The sequence below is a fragment of the Natator depressus genome, chromosome 13, assembly GCF_965152275.1.
Source record: "Natator depressus isolate rNatDep1 chromosome 13, rNatDep2.hap1, whole genome shotgun sequence".
In the NCBI taxonomy this organism is placed as follows: Eukaryota; Metazoa; Chordata; order Testudines; family Cheloniidae; genus Natator; species Natator depressus.
This window is the reverse complement of record NC_134246.1, coordinates 20,453,527-20,479,072: the sequence shown is the minus strand read 5'-3', so window position 1 is coordinate 20,479,072 and position 25,546 is coordinate 20,453,527. Positions and strand designations below refer to the sequence as shown.

Below are 25,546 nucleotides of genomic sequence, written 5' to 3'. Positions count from 1 at the left end.
ACATGGCCCAAAATTTGACTTACCATTTCCCTCTCTTCCTATGTGTTCATAAAGTTCTTATTGGTGTAAGAGGGTGGGGGTGTATGGGAAGGTGGTATAGGACTGGGTTGGGGGTGTAAGGGGGATGGTGGGAATGTGAGGGGAGTTCAGGAAGCAGGGTGTAAGGGGTGGCAGGGCCTTCAAGGGTGAAGGTGAAGTGTTAGAGTTGCACATGGGGGCATTTGGGAAGGAGATGTAAGGGGGCTGTAAAATGGTGGTAAAATGTAGGGAGTGGTGAGGGGCTGGAATACAGGGGACCAGGGAAGGAGCTGGGAAGGGGGAACAGGGTGATGTCACACCCCAGAAAGCTGGGGAGGGCACAGTTAGGTGGAGGGGGGAGAACAGAGTGGTGTCAGGCCCCAGGAGCTTGGGGAGGGAGTTGTTAGGAGGGGGACAGGATGGTGCTGGGCCCCAGGAGGTTGGGAAGGGGGCTGTTAGGTGGAGGGGGGGATGACAGGGTGGCGTCCGGCCCCAGGAGATGGGGGAGGGGGCTGTTAGGTGGGGGGGGACAGGGTGGCGTCACGCCCCAGGGACTGGGAAGGGGATTGTATGGGAGCAGAAGGGGGCGGGGCTGTGAGGAGAATGGTGGTGAGAGGGGGCTGCCGCTTTACCCATAGCCCAGGAATGCCCCTGCCTTGCTGACAGGACTAGGAGAGCGGCACGTTCCGGACTCCCAGCGGCTCCGGGCATTCCCCTCCCGCTTTGGGCCTGCGGCTCCGCCTCCCCGGGGCCGGGCCAGCTGAGGCGGGGCCGGGCCGCTTATAAAATGCGCGGCCGGGGGGCTTGTGCTAGCCGCTTGATCATCCTACCGCCACTATCACACCCGAGCACCATGCAGCTCCTGTCAGCGAGGCACCCTGGGGCGCTCTGTGCCGCTCTGCTTCTCCTGGTGGCCGCCAGCGCTGCCGAGTCGGTGAGTGCCCGCCAGCGCCGCGGGGTGTCCGGGCTCCGTGCGTCCGCCGGGGGGCGTCGCGGGCCCCGAGCGAGGGGGGCAGCGCTCGGGCCCGCTTGAGGGCAGGGGGCGGCTCGGGTCCGGGTCCGGACTCCGCTCTTTGCAGGGCGCCGGGGCCGGCTCGGCCTCCTGAGACTCGCCGTGTCCCAGGTGGTGCCCGGCGCCAGGGAAGGGCTGGGGAGCGGCCGCACTCAGGCCGGCCGCAAGCGGGACAGCTCTCCTCGGAGTCTCTGCCTGTCTCCGTCCCTTGCTGACGGGTGGGCCTGTAGGGCAAAGGGCCGCCCCGTCCCGGGGGTGGACAGCGACAGCCCTTGGCAGGACGTTGCTTCGTGCCTGCTCCTGCGGCCGCCCCCGGGCTCCAGCATCAGCACATGGCGCAGATAGTGCCCAGCCCTCATAGCTGGGGCATGAGTAAGGCTGCCCCAAAGCCCGGCTCTGCGGCAATCGCCTCCTGTCACAGGGACCTGTTGAAATCCCCCTCCTACGGCACGCCCCGCAGCTGCGGTTTTCCTTTACCGTGTTCCAACCCCCGATTTCCCCGGGCTGAGAATACTGGGCTGCTGAGGGGAAACCCAGGTAAGCGGCTGAGTTTCCCTCACCAGAGGCCTCCCGCACCCATACTCCAGCTGGGGTAAGAGCGGCATTGCTCCAATTCATCCTCGCCTCATGATCTCGAACTCGATCTAACTCCTCCTCAGGGGGAGTAATGGATTATAACCAGCCTTGGAGGAGAAGAGACGTGTTATGCAGACTTGTACCAGAGCTCAAACATCCCATTCCTTCCCAGGATGACCAGACAGCAAGTGGGAAAAATCTGGTGGGGGGTAATAGGAGCCTGTATAAGAGAGACCCAAAATCGGAACTGTCCCTATAAAATCGGGACATCTGGTCACCCGATTCCTCTCTCTACTGTCACCGTCCCCCCCATCTTTCTGAATGTTTTAGCTGTGGAGCCAGGACTCCAGGTTTAGCTCCCCCAAATATTCTGTGTGACTTTGTCCTTACCTGACTTAATCTTATATGTGCTAGTGGCAGAAACCTGGCTTTTCCCATCAGGAGGGAAGCAGGTTTTTCTGAGGGAGAACAGAACGGCCTTTTTTTCCAGATGATTTTGTGCCTGCTCCTGAAGCAATTTATATCTATTATCCAGGGAGGGAATATGCTACTTGGTAGCAGGCTTTGAAGTAAATATGGCCACGATTTTTCCAACTTCCATAAACTTTGGGTAGGTGAAAGGGGCAGAGCTATCTAAGGCTGTCCCTGTCTTGTGGTTTTAAACTATCTCTAGTTTTGACAGCTTGTGTATTGAATGGAGTGGGATGAGGGAGAAGAGTAGCTGGTTTCCGTCTGAAAATATGCTGGTGATAGGACTGTGTGGCTTGATGGATACTGAACTACTCACCATTATTTATGTATTGATGATGGATTTCTATCTTTTAACTGACTAACGCTTACTTGGCTTGCCATTCAAATGGATCTACTGCCTGCCTGTGCACTGCTATGCTTCCAAATATCATTTTCCTGTCTAACTGACTCTTCCCCCCCACCCCACCCCGGCTAAACTCCTATCTTGCTCACCGCTTGCCTGTCTCTACACCAAGTTCCTTGTTCTCTTCTCAATCCCTATCACATTCTTTTCCTCTTCTGGGTCAGAGACTCCTTTCCTCTCCCTTCTCTGTGCCACCTCCTTCTGATTATTCACAAATCTTCCTCTTTTCTCCTCCCATCAGGTGATACCTCTTCTGATGTTGGCCCGACTTTCTTGCCTACCAACCTACCCACCCGCTTGCCCTGCAGGTTCTATTTTATCAGCATTTGCCATACCCATGCCTTACAGCCTTCCTCTCACTCTACAATTAATCTACCACAATATATGCTCTCTTTTGTGCTCCTTTACGCCTTTGCTCTCCCCTTCTGATTCTGCCTCTGTGACTACTGTGCCCTTGGATGGGCCCTGCTCTTCTTGCTTGTCTGTACCCCAGTAGTTCTCAAAGAGGCTCAGGAGTGGGCTAACAGGGATGCTGCAGGTTAGGCTTGAGGTGCAATTGTAGAGTTTAAGAAAGAGGGGGAGTAGAATTTGCATAACAAGGATATAGATTAGGATTGGGGAGCAAAGGTGTATGGAGATCAAAAGTCTGAGGAGGATGGAAAGGAATTCAAAATATGATGATGCTGAGGGATTTTTTAAACTTGTATGGTGCTCAGATACAGTGAGTGCTGTAAAATGTAATCCCAAAGTTTTACAAGCATCTCTAAATGAAGTTCTACTGGTACCTCTCATTTTTATGGGCATTAGACCCTCTCTACCTTTCAAAATGATCCTGGACCCTGTACAAACACCAGGCATGTATGTAACTCAGAGGGGTTTCTGGCTTTTAACTTTTATTTTAACAAGTGTCTATGCTCAAATCAGAAGGCATCCAGCTCTGACTCCTGCTTTGGTACTGGTTAGTAGGGATTGCATTGGGACTGGGGCAATTGCAAGAGATTAGAGTATCCCCAAACTAGGTTTAATCGTCCACATTGTTTCACTTGCAGCCTGAGGCTCTGTAGGTAGGTCACCACTTATTACTTTTTGTTCAGTTTCTGCCCTGAAGTTCCAATCCAAGATGCTAGTGGTTTAGCAAGAAAGCTCTCAGGCCAAAATGCATAAAGTGTCTGGGCAAAGACGTCTTGGGTCAGTACAGCTTTTGGATGCTCTCTGACCACATCTGGTATGAAATTAACATTGCAACCTAGTGTGCTTGGGGAATATAATGGGTTGTGGGTTTGGTAGGCTGTGTCCTAAAGAGTTCAGATGCCTCCAAAGACAACATTTCTGCGTAGCTGCATCTATAACCCCTCCTGCTGAGTTTACAGTACACTCAATACAACTTATTGCCCTATGCTTAATTAGTGTGGCTGTATTCTAGTGTTGCAATATTGAATTGATTTACGCCACCAAGTTTACTTTAGTAGAAGTGCTGGTAATGGGCCTGACCCCCACTGAGGAGTGGTCTCTGGTGATGCAGCATCTAGGTTAGTGTGGGAGGAGTGGGTCCCTTTTTGTAGTGTTGGTACAACATGCTGGATTACACAGCATGTGGCTTGTAATTTTTGTACACCCAAGATATGGAGAGTGTGCAGACATATTGTTGGAACTCCACTGGACATGGAGTCTATTTTGTGTTTGTGTAAGGGCAGGGCCTTGGGGGCTACGTGATCCTGTATGGTGATGTTCCGACAGAGCCTGTACAATGCAAGAGCCAGAAATTCTTTGGAGCAAGCTCTACTTCTTTCAAGTGGCTTGTGATGCCCCATGTGGCTCTCACTGCGGCCAGGTTTTCTCTGACTGAGGCAGCCTTACCACATGTAAAAGGACTGAAAATATTCCTGAAAGCTCCATGGCATAATTTCTATGCTCTGTTAGTTAGGTAACAGACTGGATCATGTTAACATGATGTAATATTTAAATGTGAGACCGTTCCTATGAGCTCCATTGGTTTTAGGTATGTAGAATCAATCTTTGAGGTGCTGTGCTTCTGCCTTTTAGAGGTTGGCATGCCAGATCGTAGCATCATTTCATATACTAGTCCTGAACTTATGACATCCAGAGTATCTCTAATCAAGCTCTTTTAAATGGGAGATGTGAGGGGAAAGAAGGGGTCTGAGTGAAGCAGGTAGGTAGGCCCTGCTTTTCTGCTGCAACACCTGTCTGTTTTATTATTAACGCTTCAAAAAAGTGTCAACACTTCCTAGAACTCACTGGGCATCTGACTGGCTGAGCTGATGTTTTGTTGTTCATGATGGTATTTGGAAAGTAGTGCTGCATTATTAATGTTTAAACCGGTTTGGCTTGTCCTGCTACCATCATTCCCCGAGGCCTGTTCTTTCTGCTCTTTGCCCAGTTTCTCATCTGTCCCTCCCAATCAAATCAAGATATTGCTATCTGTATGTATAACTTTATTTTCCATCTGCTTCACCTTCTGACTTGGGGAGGCTCATGGAGTGGGTGGATGTGTTCAGCCAGGGTGTGATTTTTAACTTGGCCAGAGCAATACCTGTCCAACATAGAGCAGCAGACTGTATTACAAAGACTAATGTACCTGGAACAGAAGTTTTGAAGGAAAAAGAGGAGATGATGGCTCTTGTCACTAAATCAAATGCTTTTTAATGCATCTTCTCAAACTAGCAGCTGTATTGGAGGGAATAGATTAGTGACTTTCAACCTGTGGTCCATCAGAAGTGTTGTCGTTACCATAGATGCCCACAGTTTAGTGCCCTTTTCACAGTGCAGCAAATGCCATGCAGAGCATGTGCAGCATTTACAGCTGAATTCTGTTCAGTCAGTTTTTAGTCTAAGACTTCTATGGTAGGGGTCCTTGGACCACAGGTTGAATTTCCAAAGAGGTCTGCACCTCCATTTGAAATTTGTTAGGCGGTCTACAAGTGAAAAAAGGTTTAGTTTCTTTTAGTTTTTAGCACTTCACAGAAATGTTTCTAATATGCAAATTGGTTACACCCAATAGGGTGGGAGTGATATCTGTATAGTCCCCTCAGTTCAGTACTCTGAATACTAAGAACAAGATCTTCATAGGTAGCTTTTAAGCAGGAATCCCCAGAGCCCTTCCTTGTGTCCCAGAGAATGAAATCCTTTGGAAACTAAGGATTGGCAAGATGAGTCCCTGAGAGGAACTTCTCTCATGAAGTAGTCTCCACAGTGGAAGCTGGGGAACAAATCCCTTGCATAAGTCACCTTTCTGAGTCCCCTATTTGAGAAGAGGTCAAGAGAACTCTTGCATTCTGAACAGGTGGAGGCAGCCCAGGGCTGAACTCTTCACTTTTTCCAGACAATTCTAATATTAGAGACTCCCAAACCCACGATGTATAAGAAGACAAGGAGTTAAACATGTTATCCTAATGCTCTACCTCGTTCTACCTCTGCCACATTACTGCTAGTGCACCAGGCCCTTGAGGTGGCTGGCAATGGCTTGGCAAAGATGTGCGGACTATTTGTCTGCTGAAATCCACCTCCAGTCCAGCAGCTGTGAAAACTGTTGTTCATGGCTAGGATACCATGGACTCTTCTTTCTGGTTTTTGGGTGGGGAGAGAGGACAAGGCCCTTCCAATGTGCATGACTTGAATCCATTTCAGGATATGACTCTGCTCTCTTATCCTGCTGTTCCTGCATAGTGTCTTGTTTTGCCCTATTTCTCAACTGTAAGGCTGAGCTCTATTAACTTGACTTCTAGCCTAACAATGGGGAGGAGAGTCTGTCTGCCATCACAGTGCAAACTTCTGCAGAATTCCCACAGCCTGTTTTTACCACACTTCAAACTCTTGTTGCTGCTAAATACGCTACTGAAATCTTGCTTGCTGCTAGAATCCACTTGGCTGACTCTGAATCCTTACTTGGTTTGATTCTCTCTATTGCTTTCAAAAAAAAAAAAAGGGTTTGTCCTCAAATGGGAGAATCTTTGTTTTGCTCTATACATGGTGCTCACTAAATGCCTGGTGTGATTTGGGCTGGAACTGCATCTCTGGGAATAGTGTGGTATAGTGTCTGTAAAATAAGTGACCCCTATTGTCAAGGTAGCCCCTGTTTTCACACCTAGATGAGTAGAATTACATTTTTGTGTTGTAACTGACTGCTGGGCAATTCTCTGGTGCATAACCCTGCATATAATGGACTCCCCCAAACTGGAAAATATCTTCACCACAGCAGTGCAGAGATGTATGTGACTTCATGTTAGCTTTATCCTGTCCCTACAGGAAGCTTGCTTTCCTGGCTGATCTGAAAAAGATTTTTATTCCTTTTGGGTACCACTTTAACCATGTTGGTTTAGCAATGGATTGTAGTTAGGGAAGTAGAATCCCCTAGGTTGAAACAGTTATACCAGTGTACAGGTGCTGACAGAAATAAACTATACGGTACACCTTATTTCTGTCCTCACCCTTCTACTGCTATAACTGTGTCAAACAATAGAGGGTTGTACACTTCCCTAACTACAATATAGTTAAAGCAGTCAAAAATTGTGTAGGCCAGCTGTGAGTACATCTAACCTCTAAACTGTTTCTATCAGTGAGCGAATGGCTGCTTGCTGAAACCTGGTGGAATGCAGGCCCTTTAGATTAAGGCGTGAAATGATTTGCACTAGAATAGAGCTGTTGTGGTGAGGCAGGGCTGAGTTCATTGTTAGTGAATGGGATGGGGGCAGTGTGCTAAATATTTAACACAAGATGTGGTAAGTTATTGCATTGCTGGGCCATAAAAGATTCTACTTGAATGCAGCTGCCTTGGCTTTTTATTGGATTAAATACTTCAGACTCCCATTTCCAGTTAGGACCGAGTGGGTGAGAATTTTCACTTCTTGTTAGATACATAGCTTAAGTTACACATTTAGAATCCAGTGCCTTTTCGTCATACAGATGAGTTGCTGAATCATTAAAGGTTTCAGAGTAGCAGCCGTGTTAGTCTGTATTCACAAAAAGAAAAGGAGTACTTGTGGCACCTTAGAGACTAACCAATTTATTTGAGCATAAGCTTTCGTGAGCTACAGCTCACTTCATCGGATGAAGTGAGCTGTAGCTCACAAAAGCTTATGCTCAAATAAATTTGTTAGTCTCTAAGGTGCCACAAGTACTCCTTTTCTTTTTGTGAATCATTAAAGCCATAGCTGCCTCTGCTCAGAACTTCTCCAAGAACTTCTTACTAATAGTAATATAGAGATTACATTCTGATTTGGACTTGTGGAAGTCACACTTCTAAAACAGAAGCTTGCTGGAGTCTGAAAATTACTTTTTCTAAGATAGAAGTTTGCTGTGGTTCTGTAAACCTCGTGTCAGCACTTGTGTAATAGTTTTGTTTCTCTTCTGAGAATCAGTGACTCAAACTTTCCTTGATGTTGCAGTTCTGCAATTTTCTAGAGAGGTAGCAATTCTTTAATTAAACACCCCCCCATCCCACTTTTTTTTTTTTTCTTTTTGGCACAGTGAAGACCCCTTGTATCTAAGGCGATCACAGCTGGACAGATGTATTATGAGTTCTTTTTTTCAGTCTAGAACATCAGGGTCTAGCTACTTCTGATGACCAGAGACTGAATTATTGGACCAGTGACCTGATATAGTGTGGTGGGAGGAATCATAGAATATCAGGGTTGGAAGGAACCTCAGGAGGTCATCTCGTCCAACCCCCTGCTCAAAGCAGGATCAATCCCCAATTTTTGCCCCGATCCCTAAATGGCCCCCACAAGGATTGAACTCACAACCCTGGGTTTAGCAGGCCAATGCTCAAACCATATCTCGCATGATGGACCATTGTTCAAATTTGGTAAGGCTAAACTGCAACTCCTAAATGGGATTTCTTCTCCCTGTCTGACCTTATGGAATTAGGAATTTGGTCAGTACAGCAAGCCCTCCTGGCACTGTCATTAGAGTCCCCAGTCTTGTTAGAGCAGGTACCTTTTCTTAAGGTGGTAAGGATTCCAATTTTATTTCTGAGCCCATTTAAAAAGACTGTTTCTATTTGTGGTGGTAGGTGGAGGAGACTTCATTTACTAATTAATTTATGAGAGGATTTTTTTCCAAGAAAAGAAATATTTATTGCAAATAGAAATGCACACTGGATCTAGAATATTCTCTCTCATGCTCTGAAGCCTCTTATACAGGAGGCTGTTTATACACTCTGTCTTGGCACTAATTCTAACTAAACAAAGGTCAAGCATCAGAAACACTGTCATATAAACATTACTACTGTTAATGGGCCTTGTCATTGCATGCTGGTAACTAAATGCCTTGATAGTGCTGGGGGTCTATGGATTTCAGAAGCCAAAGAAGGGGTGAATAACAGAATGTTATGGTCTTCTAGATTATTAGCATGCATTTAGAAAGACACCCTGGCACCCAGATGATGGGGGGTTAAGGAGGGTGTGTGTGTGTGTGTGTGTGTGTGTGTGTGAGAGAAGCTGAAATATTCCTTTGTCGGAGGAGGGGGAGAAAAACCAAGCCCTAGAATGCTGGGGTGCTGTAAGCATGTTTAACTTTAGTAGCATGATTGCATGACTTGCATGATTCTGGGAAGGTGTGAGTATCTGGAAATAGTTAAGACGTGGGCATTAGCTTCCTGGGCATGGACAAGACCTTAGTGGAGCCTTTCTGAGCTACGCTTAAAGGCTTTTCTGGTTTAACTACACATTTATTTTTTAAATCACATCTATGCCAGCAAAACCTTCCTAAACTAACATAGCTAAGTGTAAATCAAACCTAAATCTCTAGTCTCTTGATATGATTAAACTTGCATAGATTGTGGGGAATTGAAACATTTTCAAGATGCAGTATCAGGATCTCAACTGTACAAGCAAGCCTAGATTAGTTGCTTGTCAGGCCATTTTAGCTCTGTATTGGGCCAGCTAGGAAAGGCACCAAAACGGCTGTGTGCCTTATTCTCTTTGAAGTCTGATCTTGCTAACACTGTTACAAAGGTTTCAGAGTAACAGCCGTGTTAGTCTGTATTCGTAAAAAGAAAAAAGAAAAGGAGTACTTGTGGCACCTTAGAGACTAACCAGTTTATTTGAGCATGAGCTTTCGTGAGCTACAGCTCACTTCATCGGATGCATAGCACCGATATAGCTATGCATCCGATGAAGTGAGCTGTAGCTCACGAAAGCTCATGCTCAAATAAACTGGTTAGTCTCTAAGGTGCCACAAGTACTCCTTTTCTTTTTTCTTTTTACTGTTGCAAAGGAATTTAAAGGTGCAAGACACACAAGCTAGTAATGTAATACACATGTAAAAAGTTAAAAAAAACAAAACAAAACCCCAAAACCACCACAACAAAAAAAACACCATAGCAATTCTGCAAAATAACTTGGAGGATTGAGTTATGCTCTAGGAAGGATCTCCATATGCCTCCCTTGGGTGAGGGAAGGAGAAGACTAAATTTTGGAAAACAGGTAAATTACATTGCATTCTTTGCCTCTGGTCTTTTGTATACCAACTTTGATGTTTGAATGAAAATCCCATGATAAGAGGATCATCTCCTGTTGAGAACCCATTGTGCCTTCACCTCCCTGGGAGAACAGGCATAATGGACTCTTCCCACCCGTACTCTGAATTTGGACACTGTGGCTGTCAGTGGCTGGCTTTATTTATCCTGCCTTGAGCTGCTTAACTGAATTGCTCTTTAAAACATGAGTAGATCCCTGTGGTGAAGATGCTGAAATTAGACTTTGTAACCAATAGATACTTAAGATTCCAAACACCTATAGCTGGTTCATCAGAAAAGGTTATGATGCTAGTTAATGAGTCCACTTGCTGTAAATAGATCCCTGCATGTGACCGTCTGTCATGGGAACTGTACAACCTCTTTTATGGCTCTGTTTGCTAATTATCGGATTATTTAAACAAGAAATTCCTCCCAGTCAATTCTTTCTCTTCCTCTTTGCATCTTCTTCAGGGTTTTTTTTTGTTTGTTTGTTTTTGTTTTTTTGTTTTTAAGTGACACACACACCTAGTCTTAAGTGTGGGCTCTGTTAGGCAAATGCACATGGGTCAAAAGCTAACTGATTCCAGAGAGCATGAAACTTGGAATACAATGTTACCTAGAGCTTGCTCTGGATTACATATTGGAACTCACTCTCCTTGGGTTCTGGCTACAGTAAAGCCCTCTTGCTGAACTGGTGATGGCAAATTGACTTCTCTGCTTAGTACATTATAATCTATTGCTATGAGATTATCCTTTCACTGCAGGGTTGTCTGATGGCGGGGGTAGGTGGAAGCCCCTCATTGCCACAGTATTTAAAACATCACAATAGGAATGTATAGGAGGAATGACAAGTGATTCTACTCTTACCGCTATCTACCTGCTAAGGTTCTGGGTAGGGAACCCGAGGTGGAAATGCAGAAGGACTGCACTGTAATTTGAAAGTGACTCTCCCAGTCTCAGACAACTAGAATATGCTTGCTGACAGACTTGTTCTTCTTGCTCCAGTCTCACTGCCACCCAGACAACTGGACGGTGACTGTCTGCAGAAATCCTGGCCTGCTGTTCTCTCTTGCCACTTCCTACTCAGCACAGGCTTCAGGATCTAACCTAAAGTTTTGGGTTTATTTTGGCAATTTATGTTGACCTGAGGACACCCTAGCCAAGTAGTTATGTGATAGTTTGGGTGTAAAGGTAGTTTTGCCTAGTGAGAGCTGTTGCTGCTCGTCAATATGACCAATCACTTGATACTTTAAAGTATATTGGAGGAAATGCACAGTAGCACTTTGTCTCTGAAAGCTCCTAGCACAATTGGCTCAGTAGGCTCCAGCCTATTTAAGTGCATGCACATGCAGGGAAGCCTTGATTAAAATCTCTTCCTTGGCACTAAAGCCAGAAGGGGCCATCTATCCTGTCAATAATTTGGAGCAAGCTGACTAGCAAGCAGTCACCAAAGATGATCAGAGGGCACAGTGAGCCAGCTAATGTGGATTTGTTACAGTACTTGTTATGCAGAGGAATGCTGATATAAGGTGTGACCTGGATTGAAATAAGGTTATTTGCTCTGCTCCCAGGCATAGAAGAGATTTCTTCAGTGTCTGTGCTAAGGAGTTTATGCATCTAAAGAGGAGGAGTTTTGGAGTTAGGAAAAGAAGCAACCCATTTTCTGCTGGTGAGATTTGGGCTTGTCTACTCTCTGGGCGCTACAGTGGCACAGCAGCAATGCTGTACTGCAGATCCTTTCTACAGTGATAGAAGTGGTTTTTCCACCATTTTCCATCATTTTTCACACCCCTGAACGACATAACTATGTCAATCTACATTTTAGGTGTAGACCAGGCCTTTGTGCTCACCACATACAGAAATGCTTGTTAACATGGGGATAACTACTACCTCAGCATGCAGGACCCCTCACAGGTAGAGTTCAGTCGTATGTGACTGGCTTGGTACTATCCAACTTTTTTCCACAGTAGTAAGCAGTCACATAAGACAGAAGTCTCTGGAAACTCTTGCTTCTGAAGCAGTAATTTCCTTCTAATAGAGCTCTTCATGGGAGAGGAGGATATTGTCTCTGCTTTAAAGGGGCAGATGGATGGTGGCATACCCCATGGCGCTACAGTGGATCCGTGTTAGAGAAGCCGGAAGGGAACAAGTGGCTCTTGTTTTGGAGGTGTTTTGAGTCTGATGTGACTCCAAAGCATCTATAGTAGAGAGCTGTCTGGTGGATATTGTAAAATATGCTAAAATGGTCTGAGGCTCGGTATCTGAAGATCACTGAGTTCTCTGGAAGACTCTTCTTGAGTGCGTGTTAAAGTAACTGTCTACGACAAAGTTTGAGTGGTAGCCATGTTAGTCTGTATCAGCAAAAACAATGAGGAGTCCTTGTGGCACCTTAGAGACTAACAAAGCTTATGCCCAAATAAATTTGTTAGTCTCTAAGGTGCCACAAGGACTCCTCGTTGTTGTTGTTTTTTTAAGAACAGATTTATTTAAAATCCCTTCCAACAGCTAGGAATAGACAGGAGTCTCATGTAAATAAATCAGATAGAACAAAGGGCAGTGGGTGGAAATTCCCTCCTGTCTCAGGCTTAGCTCCTTTGTTTCTAAGATCACAGTTTTTGCTCTTTTGCCTACCTTATTTTCACAGCTCTCCTAGCACATGGTCTGCAGCTTGCTGGCCTCAGCGCTTCCGTTATAGCATCAGATTTCCAGTGGTTTACACTTAGTTTGACAAGCTGGATCCCAGCCATGTACCATGGTAGGACAAATCCATTTTGGCCAAGATTACTTCAACAATGGCTTAGTTTCTGGGATCGCCTGATGCAAGAATGACAACTCTTTGGTGGCCTGGAACTAAGGGCAAAGGGGCAGAAATGAAGTATTTAAGTGAATTCAGTGCTAATGTCAGGACAGCCATGGAGCTTTCAGTCAGTCACATCACAAGCATAAGCAGTGAAGCAACATGTACGTACTCTACCAGTATGCCTCACGTCCCTGCCCTGGAGGGGTTACATCTGGTGCTGACACAGTTCACTTTCCATGGTCTAGTAGTTGGTCCTTGGCCTCTCTGCTGAGACATCCAGCAGGAGGGCTAATTAGTGTCAGTTGTGATGGCTTTCGTATAGGCATGCTTCTTTTAAACACAGATTCTTAGAGTACAGACTCTAGGGCTGACTTCAGTATTGTGTAAGCCCCATTCTAAGAATTCTTTAACTTGAAATCTAGATGTGCATTTTAGTAATATGACTTCTGCTGCATGTGACATTATGTGTATGCCTGGGGAGGATGGGAGTATGCTCTGGTGTCAAGATAAACACATGCCACTCCTTTCCAAGTGCCCAGTTGAAGCCTCTGAAGTGACACCAACAACAAACACACTAAATTATAGGTTTCAGAGTAACAGCCCTGTTAGTCTGTATTTGCAAAAAGAACAGAAGGGCTTGTGGCACCTTAGAGACTAACCAATTTATTTGAGCATAAGCTTTCGTGAGCTACAGCTCACTTCATCGGATGCATACTAAATGATTGAGTTTTAGGTTGGCTATGTTGTAACGGCTCTTGTCTCTTTCATGAATACTCCACTAATACAATAGCCCACAATGACTCTGTGCTACTCCCTAAATCCACAAGTGCACATGCTGAAGGTCTCTAGGCTATGAGCTGCATCTTGGAGGAAGTCCCAATTACTCACTGGCTGGACGAGCTTTAGCATATTCTCGAAACCATTCCAGCCTGTCTGGGTAACTGGGGATCCAACAATCCTCCCTACAACTAAGTTATGGGTGAGTAGTTTTTCCTTGAGTGGTTACAGCTTAAAAGCCCTAGGCCTTGCTGTGGACAGATCAATGGAAAATTTCTGCTCAGTGTGCAGCAGAACTACACGAAGCAAGGAATTGGCTGGAGAAGAATACTGAAAAGATTCAATACCATTATTTTAAATCAATGGTATACCCTCACTTGGAGTACAGTGTTCAAACCTCAGAACACCAGTGTGTGTTCAGGGATAGCAATGGAAATGACTAGAGGAACACTGCCGCATTAAGAGACTGAAAAGATCAGGACTACTGAGTTTAGTGGGGGGACAAGATGGTTCTCCATATAGAATGGTATATAGAGAAGGTAGATCAGGAATTTCTAACTTCCCCCATGTCTCATAACACAAGAACAAAAGGACAGTCAATGAAACTGAAAGGTGGCAAATTCAAAACTAGGAAATATTTTCACTCAATGCACAATTACCATGTGGAACTTCTTGCTAGAAGAGAGACACAAAGATCAAAGTAGAATTCAAAAGAATTAGATATCTATATTGTGAACAACTGACTGTACTGAGCAGGATGACTACTTCAGAGCACAAATCAACTGCTGACAAGGTTTGGAAGAAACTTCCCATTTGGGCAGGCTAGTCCATGACTGTTCCAGTATGGAACGTCTCACATCTTCCTCTGTCAGACAGGATACTGGACTAGATGGATCCCTAGTCTGATCCTGTGTGACCGTTCTCAAATTCACTGTGCGGAGGGGGAAATTTGCAGCAGGACTTTTCTGGGTTTGAGTCACTTTCCAGTGGTCATATGAATGGACGTGCAGGTGAGACACACATTCTGTTGAGTCTCTCTGATGAAAATCAGTTCTTGATCTCCTAGGTGTTGAAATTAAGAATAGAATTTTTACTATCAGTAAACATTATCTGCAAAGGAGCTATCAGACCAACTCCCCATACCTCTGTCTTTGCAGGGTGCAAATAGTTAACTAAGTGCTGATTTGCCTCTCTTGTCACTTCCCGCCCTCTCAAATTTGGCTCAGGTCCATGTTCTTTTGTCCATGTTCTTTTGACTTTCACCTCACTCCTGTTTACTCCTGGGCTTGTGTACACAGTGCTGGGAAGCAGAGACTCTGAAGCAAATTATAGGGCTCCATTATCTGGCTTGTTGGAAACCCTGTAAAGAGCTCCCTGCACTTCAGATGCCTGGGACTCGGCATGTGCAACCCCTGTCCAACTCACTTTCTACCAGGCTTCAAAGAAGCGTGGAGTGAATTCAAACATTGGTGTGTTTGATCAGAGACAATGGCCAGCACTAAAAGTTGATCATGTGCATTTCATGCCCTTGCCCTAGAGAATGTTACTTGTTTTCGGCTGCTGTGAAAGGGCACATAAGCTATGGCAGTGGTGTGTGGGCTGGAGGAGGCAGGCTTGGTTAGAGTTTACCGTTTTTCCTTCTCAGAACTAGTCAGTGGCTGTGGAAAGTCACATGTTAGATAGGAATGTTGTGTGCTGCAGTGTGAGCAGACTTCACTGTGAGAAGCGGCTAGTGCTGATCTGGGTTTCTGAAATAGAGCCAAAGCCACTCTGAAATCAGACTCCTCAGCCGGAGAGGGGATCAGGTATCGTAGCCCTGCCAGCTCCTCTGCCTGGAGCCATAGGCTTCTTCTACATGAATGATCCATACACAGGAGGCTGCTACCTCTGCATCTTGGCATGTCTAGTGTGCTAATCCCTGTAGTGCCTAAACATTCACTTCCCCTGCGTGGATCCTACTGAAGCAGCATGTGACGGTAAAGGCAGAGTATGCATACCTGCACACACTCTGGCTGGCAGCTAAGAAGTAAGCCTCTCTTTTTGCTCCTGCTAAGCAGGGAAAGCTCCTGCCCTCTTTCTCCTCCCTTCTATTCCCCTCCCCCCATGATGTTTGTTAATCTTACTTGGCATTCACGTCACTGTGGGTAAAAGCTGCTTAACGTCCAGAAGAAATCCTGGAGCTGGACTTTAGCAGAAGCGACATCCTTCTGTAGTCAAAGGATTCTATTTGCTAAAGCATATTAGCAGGAAGGCTTGACTTCAGCTGCCAGAAGTAGGTGAGGCTGCACAGTCATTTAGTCTTTCTCCCATCATAAGAGTGGCTGGACTCAGCCCTGAGGCAGTTCCAGCACAATAATAGCAGGTGGCAGAACAACTGGCCACAAGCAGTTTCGATCCAATGCCAGCCTCCAGCTGGTGACTGCCAAAAGTGTTAGGCTGAATGCGGCTGTGGAGGACATTCGGCAAGTGCCAGATATTTTTGAAAAGGGGAAGTGGTTCTCAACCTATTTACCAACGTGTTGTGTGCTGCATCCAATACTACCTATATGGCCCTGAGGATGTCACATGGGCCACAGGTTGAAAACCACTGTGTTATTGACTCTGCACCCCATGGACTGCAAATCTCCATTTGGGAGGGAGTCTGCATACCCGGAAACTGCCTCCTAGGGAAGCCTGTAGAATATATATGGGGAAGCGGGGAGACTTTCCTCCTGCTTTAGAAATGCAATGTCCCTAGTAGACAATATTAAAAGAAACTGTAACATGGCACTAAGGCTCTCCCTGAGCCCACAAACCCCATTGGAGTCTCTGAACTGCTCCTGTGTGCCCTTTGCGGGTGTGTATGTGAGGAATGTCACTGTTCCAGATCCACCCGGCACAGAGCACAGATGCTTCACTGTTAACTCTTCCCATTCAGAATGCCCTGCAAGGTGGGATTTACATCTAGCTCCAGGGAGGTGCCTGCTTGTTACGTGGGTGTGTTTTGAGTTTGTGTAGGGAGAAACATGGAATGAATGTCACCACATTTACCCATACAGGAAGGAAGTGAAATGCCCAACAGCACCGCAGTACCTCAAATAGTCTCAACTCCCAGCCCCTAAGGATACACAGTTAATCTTCTGAGAGTAAGTGTGTAGGAGTGTAGGTCCCTCTGCTGCTGCTCACCTCCCCCAGTAGCTGTCTGGATGTTTTCCAGAAAGTTACTGTAGATGGAGAGTGAACTTCCCACTTTCTTTCTCCTGGGCCCAGGGCCAAATGAGCAACGGCATGGAAAACTCCATATAATCGTATCTACTGCTGTGAGTCAGTAACTTCGTTAGTATTGGACCTCCCTTACTCATACACGCAGACAGTGTGTATTTTGATGAATAAGCCCCCTGTGATATCTGAACCTGGTGTATTCCAAAGTATCCAATAATAGCAAATGTCTACCATTCTTACTCATCCTTGGTTTGATCGAATAAGGCAGGTTACTCAGTCCCTTCAGACTCACTGATCCAGCCTAGTTTTCTCTGTTGAGCCTCCCTTGTTAGGCATTTGCTTTGTGTCTGCCTGATGGTTGTGATTCACCAGTCATGAGTGTACAGTCTGGGTGAGCTGGCACAAAGATGTAATGTAGTACTGACACCTGTCAATATTTGTCTGCTCTTCAAGGGAAAACCTCCTCAACCTGTTGCCATTGCACTACATGAAAGCTACTGTCTGGGGGACACACCCTGACTTGCTGAATAGTGGCCTGGTAGCAAATGGAAATCAAACCCTTTCTGTATCTTAATAAAACATCCGCAGTCTGGGATGGGAGCAGCAGCCTCCTCATTCCAGCTGTGGCCTATGCTGCAGTACCATTTTAGGGAGCCCTGGTGTCTTGGCTAGCTTCAGATGCCTCTTTTCTAATTAAGGTTGGCGCTATAAATGTATAAAAGTTGTCCTATAAATGACCAGTGATGCTGGGAATATTTGTTCCAGGCTGTATTTCTAGCTGTCTTAGTTGGGGCATAATGGGAGGTGAGGAGTCTGGCAGAATCAGGCTCTTCTTGGTTTTTCAGGATGCTCAGTTAGTGTTTTCTGGTCCCTTTTGACTCTGAAGGGGTAGAATGAACCAGAGCTGCCGGAAAAGCTATTGCGTCACTGTTCTAGCCCCTCGAATTCAGGATGAGGAGAAGCTTCTCATAGCCTGATTGCAGAGCCTGGTGGCTGGGGCAACTGCAATATCTACGGATGTGGAAGTGGATTGTTGGTGTGAGGGGAAAAGACCACTTGTATCTGGCACTGTAATAAAGTTTTTATGGATATACTTGTACTGCAGTTTTTAGCTCTGCAGCGTGTGCTCCACAAGTTGAGCAGGGCTAGCTGTGGCAGTGCCACAGGTCTTCTATTGCAGTGGGACCATGCCTGGGGCAAGGCAGCAGACAGGCTGCTTTCTGAACACCCCCCACCCCCTTGAAGCACTGGGAGCACTTAACACCGATTAAATGGTTCCAGTAGTTACCAGATAAGGTGGCATTCCATCTTGGGGAAGGGAGGGTGAGCTGCTTTGGTGGAGAACCAATATTTTGTGTTCCCCTCCTCACCCCCCAAGTCTCCACTTCCCCCCTCTCCAGTTAACCCTGCATCTCCATGCTTGTAACAGGTGGCTAGGCACCACCAGCCACACTAGTGCTCCCAGCATTTCTATTGCTAGTGGAGCAGAACTGGTGATAGCAATGGGAATCGTTAGCAAAACAAGGCTAGTGAAACTGGTGGTGGTGGCGGCAGCAGCAGCTGTCCGTTCAGTTTGCATTGTACTTCCAACTGTAAGGAAAGGGTTAAATTCCTTAACAAGCAAATGACTTAATGGCTGTGGAATTGTGAATTGCTGCTGGAATTCCACAGCAAACACTGGATTCTGCCAGTTTGGAAGTGTGGACGGTCCATGATCTCAGAGTTATGGAATCCTCGCCTGGACTGGCCCTAAAGGGTCACTAGAGTTATACAGAATAGTTATGGGAACTTATATAATCTTGGTCTAAATCTTCTGCCTTCACCCCCTACTCTTCAGAGGCACAAGCAAAAATGGGGTCTGATTTAAACCATTGTCAGGCAGTTTAACATCCAGTTCTTTGGCTTGGCTCCTTTGTATGCCCCTGCAGACTGGCTTATCTGGGCTACTGCTGCCACGCTAATACACATGTCTGACTGTTTGTCAGATCCCAGTATCCTGGTTTTATTTTGAGAAGGGAACTGCTGAGGTATCTGCTTTTTGAATTGTGTGTGTTGTTGAGGGGACACTTGATACAAATGAGTTAGTGTTTATAATGCTTTTGATCTCCTTGTATTGTTCCCCAGAATATACAGATGGGGGGGGGGGGGGAGAGAGGAGCAAACAAATCTCAGTTTTAACCTTTTGTATGATAAAGTATCTGAATTGTAAATGAAATAATGATGCTATTAAACATACTGGGTTTGGGTTCTCACTGTAGCATTGAAACCTCAATCTAGCTCTTGACACAGGCTTGGAAAAGATTCTTTAGGCATAAGTCCCACTACTACTCTCTTGCCTATCACACTGAACTTTATTCCTCCCTTCTACCTCAAGGAGTTCTGCCATGAGCTCTTGCCCAGAAAGCTATTTTCAGTAAATTCAGACCCTAGTCACTTCATGGGAACCTTCTGAACCCACAGTCCTTCTGGAAATCCCCACTCAGGCTGATCTTGGTTCCTGCTCTCAAATACTAGGGGACTTCAGCTGTTTTCAAGAAGGTAAAGATGGTGCTTGTAGCTGGGCTGAATTGAACTTCACCAGTTAGATGGTGAAATATTACTGTACTGGCTCCGCTGCCTAATGTCTAATGCTGGTTTTCCCTTCTCAGGTGAGAGAAACTGAGACCATGGACCCAGAGAGGTATGGAGAGGACTATTTCTCTTCTGGAGCCTTGCCAGATGATGAAGATATCAGTGACCCCAGGCCTGACTTGAGCAAGGAGAGTGACTGGTTTTCTGGTTCTGGAGATGATGGTATGTAGGCAAGAAAGAAATAGCCTTTAAATTGGAGTCTTCCTCTGACTATTACATCTTCGTAGCTGTGACCTGGAAAAGCTACATAGTCCCCTGAGTCTCACAGGCTCTTTAATGGGACTTGCAATGGGCTACACAGTCTGTAAAGCTAAGCTCAGCAAGTCATTCAGAAGAATCAGTTGAGCAGCCTAATCAAATATCTCCTATGTGGAGGCTTGCTTGGATGCTGTACACTGATAGGAACAGCAATAGGGCACCATGCCATGATGTGGGACTCATTCTGTCTTCCCTCTCTATAGGGGCATCCAAGTAGGTCACCCCTGTAATGAGATTACATGCTATCTTCAATGGGTAGACAATGCATTACTCAAATCGTTCCCCCCCACACACCCTAATACCATGGGGCTGTAAAGTTTAACTAGTTTTGTTAAATCTCATCTTCCTCCAGCCCCAACATTTCTGAATCTTCCAGCTTTGTCCCTAAAACCAGTGTAGTGGTGAAAGCTAGTTAATTCAGTGTTTTCAGAGAACTCTTTTTGGCTTTCAAAACTCCCAGCATAAACTAGTTTAAACAGCTCCTTGTTCCCTTTTTATGTTCACATTGTGTTCTCAAAAGGTAAAGAACAAGCTCTGAAATTAGTACGTGGCATGTTCAGGCAGATCTGGTGGTTAGTACCGTAGCAAATTATCCTCTAGGGATGGGTGTTCAAAAGAGTGCCCTCCTGAAGCCAGCATAGCACACAAGAGCATATTAGCTTTCTGAGCAAATCCTGGTACCCTGCAGCAAGAGCCACTTGATGGAGCTGAAGATTTCTTCTCTGAATGAGGTAATCTGGAGCTTGCATCATGTGGCTTTGTGTAATCAAAACTATATTTAACTGGTGAAAGTACTTACAGATAAGAGGGCACTTTAATCAAAGCAGAGCCCTAGTTAGACAGTAGCAGCTAGTGCTGCTATAGAGTGTGCCTGGGCTTTGGGAAAACACTCTGAAAGCAAAGGGAAACTAATTCTGTATTGTATGTTTGCATGTTATCTAGATGCTGAAGATGACATTGCTTCAACCACTGAAGAGAGTCCTATGGTAGGTGGTGTTTGAGCACTCTCAGAAAAACCTAGCCCAACAGCCCTTCTCTGTGTGGTATCTGGCCGGCCGGCCTGCCTGCCTGTGAAGGCTCTTGTTGCCTTAACCCACTCCTCCCCTTCCCCCCACCCCCCAAGCTGGCTTCCATATCCAGTCCACCAGAATAAGGTGCTCACGATGCACCAAACTCTTGAATGACTTCAACTGTCCTGCCATTAAATGGTGTCTGTCCTGTCTCTCCTGTTTTGAAGTGTTTTGTAGCTGCTGATGACAGGGTGTGGTTTGTCTCTGCTTTATTCAGTTCTCGAGTGACAACTATATCCCTGAAGATACCGATAAGGGGACAAAGGATGTGGATGAAAACCTGGTGGTAGACAATGAAATAACTCCACGTAAAGTCTTGCCTGCTGAGAAAATGGATCCGTCCAACAAGATTTCCATGGCCAGCACAGCCAATGGCAGCCTCTTTGAAAGAACAGAAGTCCTTGCAGGTAACTTCACTGTCCCCAAAGTCTAGTGACTCATCAGCCACACTGTAAATGTGGGAGGAAGGGGAAATGGGGATGCCAAAAATGGGGTCGTATGATTGTTCCCATATTTTAGAGGGCAAGAATGGTGACCAAAAACACACAACCCACAGGTCACTTGAAACTGAGCCAACTGGCTTTGTTCAGGTAAGCTGGGAGGCACAGAGTATTAGGGAAGCTTCTTTCCTGTGTTAATCAAAAGAAACTTTTTTATTAAACTCTGTTTTTTTTAATTATGGATAAACTGCGTGGAAAGTGAGTTCTGGTCTCTAGATGCTGTTTGGACTGAAAATGTCACTTTCAGCAACATGGAAGCTGCCAGTAGAAAGCCCTGAAATGCTGGAACTCTGGGATAGATTTCATAGGTTTATGACTGGTGAGGGTAGCCGTTTCCTCCTAAATGCTATATTCATTCCATATTCTCTTCCAGCTCTTATTGCAGGTGGGGCAGTTGGGCTGCTGTTTGCTGTCTTCCTGATCCTCCTGTTGGTCTATCGCATGAAGAAAAAGGATGAGGGCAGTTATGATCTTGGCAAAAAACCAATCTACAAGAAAGCGCCTACAAATGAATTTTACGCTTAAAGCCACCAGCACCTTGTGCCCCTCTAGGGACAAAAACTGATTGTTAAAGCATTTGGACCTAAGCTAAGATGCTCCCAACAAATGCTCTCTTGGATCTAATTTCAAAGCGATTAAAAAAAAAAAAAAAAATCTTTCTGTGCGACCCTTCCATCCTGCTAAACTAACAAGGGCACAACAAATGTAAAGCATCTGGGAGTGGAACATTGTCATGGCTATATTTGGGGGAGGGGGAATGCAAATGACTGTCAAATTCCTTATTTTTGGTTTAGGGGAGGGTGTATACATGTGTGTTTGCATCTGGTGTGCAACTCTCCAATTTGCCTTGTTTTGTAGAAGGTTTTTTATTCTATTTCCCCTGTAGTATTGTGCCTGTCCTGCAGCAGGCCAATCATATAAAGCATTTTACAGAGAATTATCTATGAATCTTTTACACTACAGCGTACCATTGCCTTATCAGGGAGTAGCTGTGCCCTTGGCTCAGGATGCCCATATGCCCTAAAGGGCCCATGGGAGAAATAACTATGTGGCCTAAATGGCTCTTAGGGAGAAGTTTCCTATTCCTTTTTGGCCCTTGGTAGGGTCACAATCTGCAAAATCAGGAAAGCCTCTTGGCTTGCTTGACTCTGAGACTAACCTTTCCCTGCACCTAGCCTCTTACAAGTTGGAGAATTACCTTTTAATGTAGGATTTTATAATTTTTTAAGTAGGAAAAATAGCCTAATGTGTTATGTTTGTAGAACTAGTACTGAAATAAAAAAAAAAGATACTTTTTAAAAAATTCCTAAGACATTTTTTTTTTTTTTTTTTTTAATTTTTAAATCCTTTGTTTCCTTTGGCTGGGCATTTCTCTAGATGTATATATTGTGTTTTATACAATTCATATTCTGAACTGAAGCAGGATTGGCTACAGTATGTTTCAGGTTTCCCATTCTATATAGCAGCTACTGTATGCAATTGATATATTTATGGGGATTTTCCATAATTTTTTGATTTGATTTTTATAGGATTATTTATGGTTCCTTCTCATGTTTTGGTTTTTTGGTTATTTTTTCATTTTTATATATAAAACACTAATATAATGAATCTCTTATGATTGTGAAAACTATTTAAGCTTTATTCTGTGAATTTTTAATTATAAACTGAAGGCAATAACTTCTGCTAGAATTACTCTGTATGCAAAATTGGATTCTTAAAACATGATTAAAGTATATTATAGGGAAAGATGGGAATTTTTATCCTGTAATATATTGTAATCAGTCCTATAGAGCTATATATTTTATATATATATATATATTTTCCAGCAAAGTGTACAAATGTTAAGAATAAAAAGGCTAGAGGTTTTGGGGCTTGTGCAGCCTTACTGTGTGTAAGGGAAGGGCGTATTGGTCTGTTTATATGCTGCTCTTTGTGCAATGTCTTGTTTATGTTGAATGCAGTAATATTTTCCTTGTTTTGTTCATCACAGCTGGGGGTCAGGCTAATGGTTGCTGAACTAGCCAGGTCACTAACGCTCTGTGTGCCCCCTGAATGCAGCGGCCATCAGATTAACTTCCATGAATTAGAAACAGTTGCTGTGTTGAAAATGCCAGCCTTGCTCCTTCGTATTCAGGAGGTGGAGCTGAGATCCCTTCCCCTTATTTCAAAATGACACTTCTAATTTGCAGTAGAGCTGCAAACAAAAGTTGGAAGCTCACTGTTCAAAGGAAGTAACCTTTACCTTTTCTCTTGCAAAATTGTTGTTCAGTTTATAGGCTAAGCTATTTAAGAGATTTTGAACTAGTCTCCTTTAGTCCCTTTTGCCTTCAGAAGGATGGCTTTCAGTATTTAGAATATTGTATGATCATGTCTCTTGCAAAGAGTGGCTGTATGGGAACACTGACTTCCTCAAGCCACTTGCTGTTAACTTTTTTTTAAGGGGTTTTAATGCATCATTTAAGCAGATCCTACCTCTGTCAGAGTTGGTCCAGTTCCACAAAACATTAATAGAGTGAATAGAAGATGCATTCCTGTCCTACAGGGTTTTCTGGCAGTCTTTGGCTAGTTCCAGAATTGGTATATAAAACACCCACTTATCTTGGTCCTGTTGCATCAGTCTTACTTGCTAGATCTGAGTCTCTACCTTTCCAGATACAATGAAGATTACAGAATAGCTGACTGTGGGGTGGCTTTTTGTGTGTGGAGAGTGGGGGCAACTGCATACAGTGTAGCTCATAAAAATCATACTGGTTCTGAAGGCCCTGGAGAATCTTTTCATAGACTTTAGACCTGATTCTCTTTCCATTTGTAGTTATGCACCTGTTATAACTTAACTGAAATCAGTGCAGTTACACCTGATTCTAGACTGGTGTAAGGAAGAGGATCTCTTCTGTGTTCTATAGCTGTGGGCAAGGGGTCTCCTCTCTGTGGACTCCATGCTAAGGCTTGATCCTGTAGCTTAAGAACCCCTGCAATGAAGTCTCTAGCAGGAGTCCTGTCTCTCCCCCCCCCCTCTTTTTTTTTTTTTTTAAATGGGTACCTTTCAATTCAAAGACCAGCCCGTCCCAGGGCCTAGCTCTGGAATGAATTAATATGTGGAAACTTATTTTTTTAATTCTGCTGTTATGGAAATAACCCATTTGCAACTGTTGTCTACAGACCGTGCCACCTGTGAAACATGAATTGTCTTTCTTTTGATGTTTGGAAGAGATTCTCTCATGTAATTGTGCTTTTTTTGTTTGTTTGTTTTTTTGTTTGGGTTTTCCCCCACTGGTACTTTATCAAATAAACTGGTACTTTCTAAAAACGTTCTTTTGGGGGTTTTTTACATAAATGACGCATGGCACTTAGGCCTTACCTGATTCAAATTTGTGAGTAAGCTAGTTTAAATCCATGCAAAGTGTTGTGTGAAGATGCACACTGGTTTAAAACTGTTTATGTGGGTTTAATGCATGCAAGTCTACTGACATGCTAACTGAATAGGTTTAAAACCACACTTTTTAGAGCATGTCTACATGAGGAGTTAATCAGGAGCAGCTATTCTGGAATAACTCCATGTGTGGATGCTCTTATTCCAGAATGAGCACTTTAGTCTAAATTAGCTTAATCCAAATGAGTTCACTTTAGATTCACACTAAGTGCTTGTCTACACATAGAAATTAAACTGGTGCAACTCCAGGTATACACCAGAACCTCAGAGCTACTGTTGCCTTCAGGATCCAGTGCACCTAGTCAGCCTCTCAGAACTTCATTGCCTGCTTTCTAATAGTGTGAGGCTGCTTAAACACAGCTACTCCATGACCATATGGTAAGGGAAAGCTGCAAAACTGCCTGGCACAGGGGGTACAGCAAGACTGCTCGCTATGAAAAGGGCTGAGCCTTCTACGAGGTGCTGTATTTCTCTGGATTAGAGCCCATGTGAGAGTCTTATTCCCTTGTAGCTGGTGTTAGAAGCAGAACACCTGCCCCAGGTGCTTAGTGGGCAGAATTAGCAGATGTCTAGGGAAATGGGATGGGGCTCAAACATTCAGACTCCTACATGGTTGTAGCAGAAATGTTTACTTCATTCCTCATTGTTTGCTAATGTTTCATGTCCTGTCTACTGGGCTCTTGAGCAATTTGCTTCTTCTATAAGGCCAATATATCAGCCAACTTCTCTGAATCATGTCTGACCTTTACTCCTCTGGGACTTGCTGTTTGCAGAGGGAACTGAGGCTGATTTATTCCTAGGTTCTCAGTGTTCATTTGCCTCTTGCTACAGTCATGAGGGGTGGGTGGATTTACTTTTCTGAGTAAGCTCTTCTGTCCAGACTTCCTCTTCTGAGCTGAGGAAATTGCCTGAGCTTTCCAAAGTT

At 44.7% G+C, this 25,546-nt stretch overlaps 1 protein-coding gene across 1 annotated transcript; it reads left to right on the top strand.

The window, feature by feature from the left end:
• The first annotated feature begins 807 nt into the window (after positions 1-807).
• On the top strand, positions 808-24,472 carry SDC4 (syndecan 4). Its single transcript, XM_074969660.1, has 5 exons — positions 808-952; positions 19,381-19,525; positions 20,564-20,607; positions 20,909-21,098; positions 21,565-24,472. Exons 1-5 carry the CDS (start codon positions 872-874, stop codon positions 21,714-21,716), a joined length of 612 nt encoding a protein of 203 aa, XP_074825761.1. The 5' UTR covers positions 808-871; the 3' UTR covers positions 21,717-24,472.
• The last annotated feature ends 1,074 nt before the right edge of the window (positions 24,473-25,546 follow it).

Coding starts and splice junctions, on each gene's coding strand:
- SDC4 (XM_074969660.1), top strand. CDS start 872: ATGCAGCTCCTGTCAGCGAGGCACCCTGGGGCGCTCTGTGCCGCTCTG. Junction 953..19,380: donor CCGCCAGCGCTGCCGAGTCG/GTGAGTGCCCGC, acceptor TTCCCTTCTCAG/GTGAGAGAAACTGAGACCAT. Junction 20,608..20,908: donor CCACTGAAGAGAGTCCTATG/GTAGGTGGTGTT, acceptor TGCTTTATTCAG/TTCTCGAGTGACAACTATAT.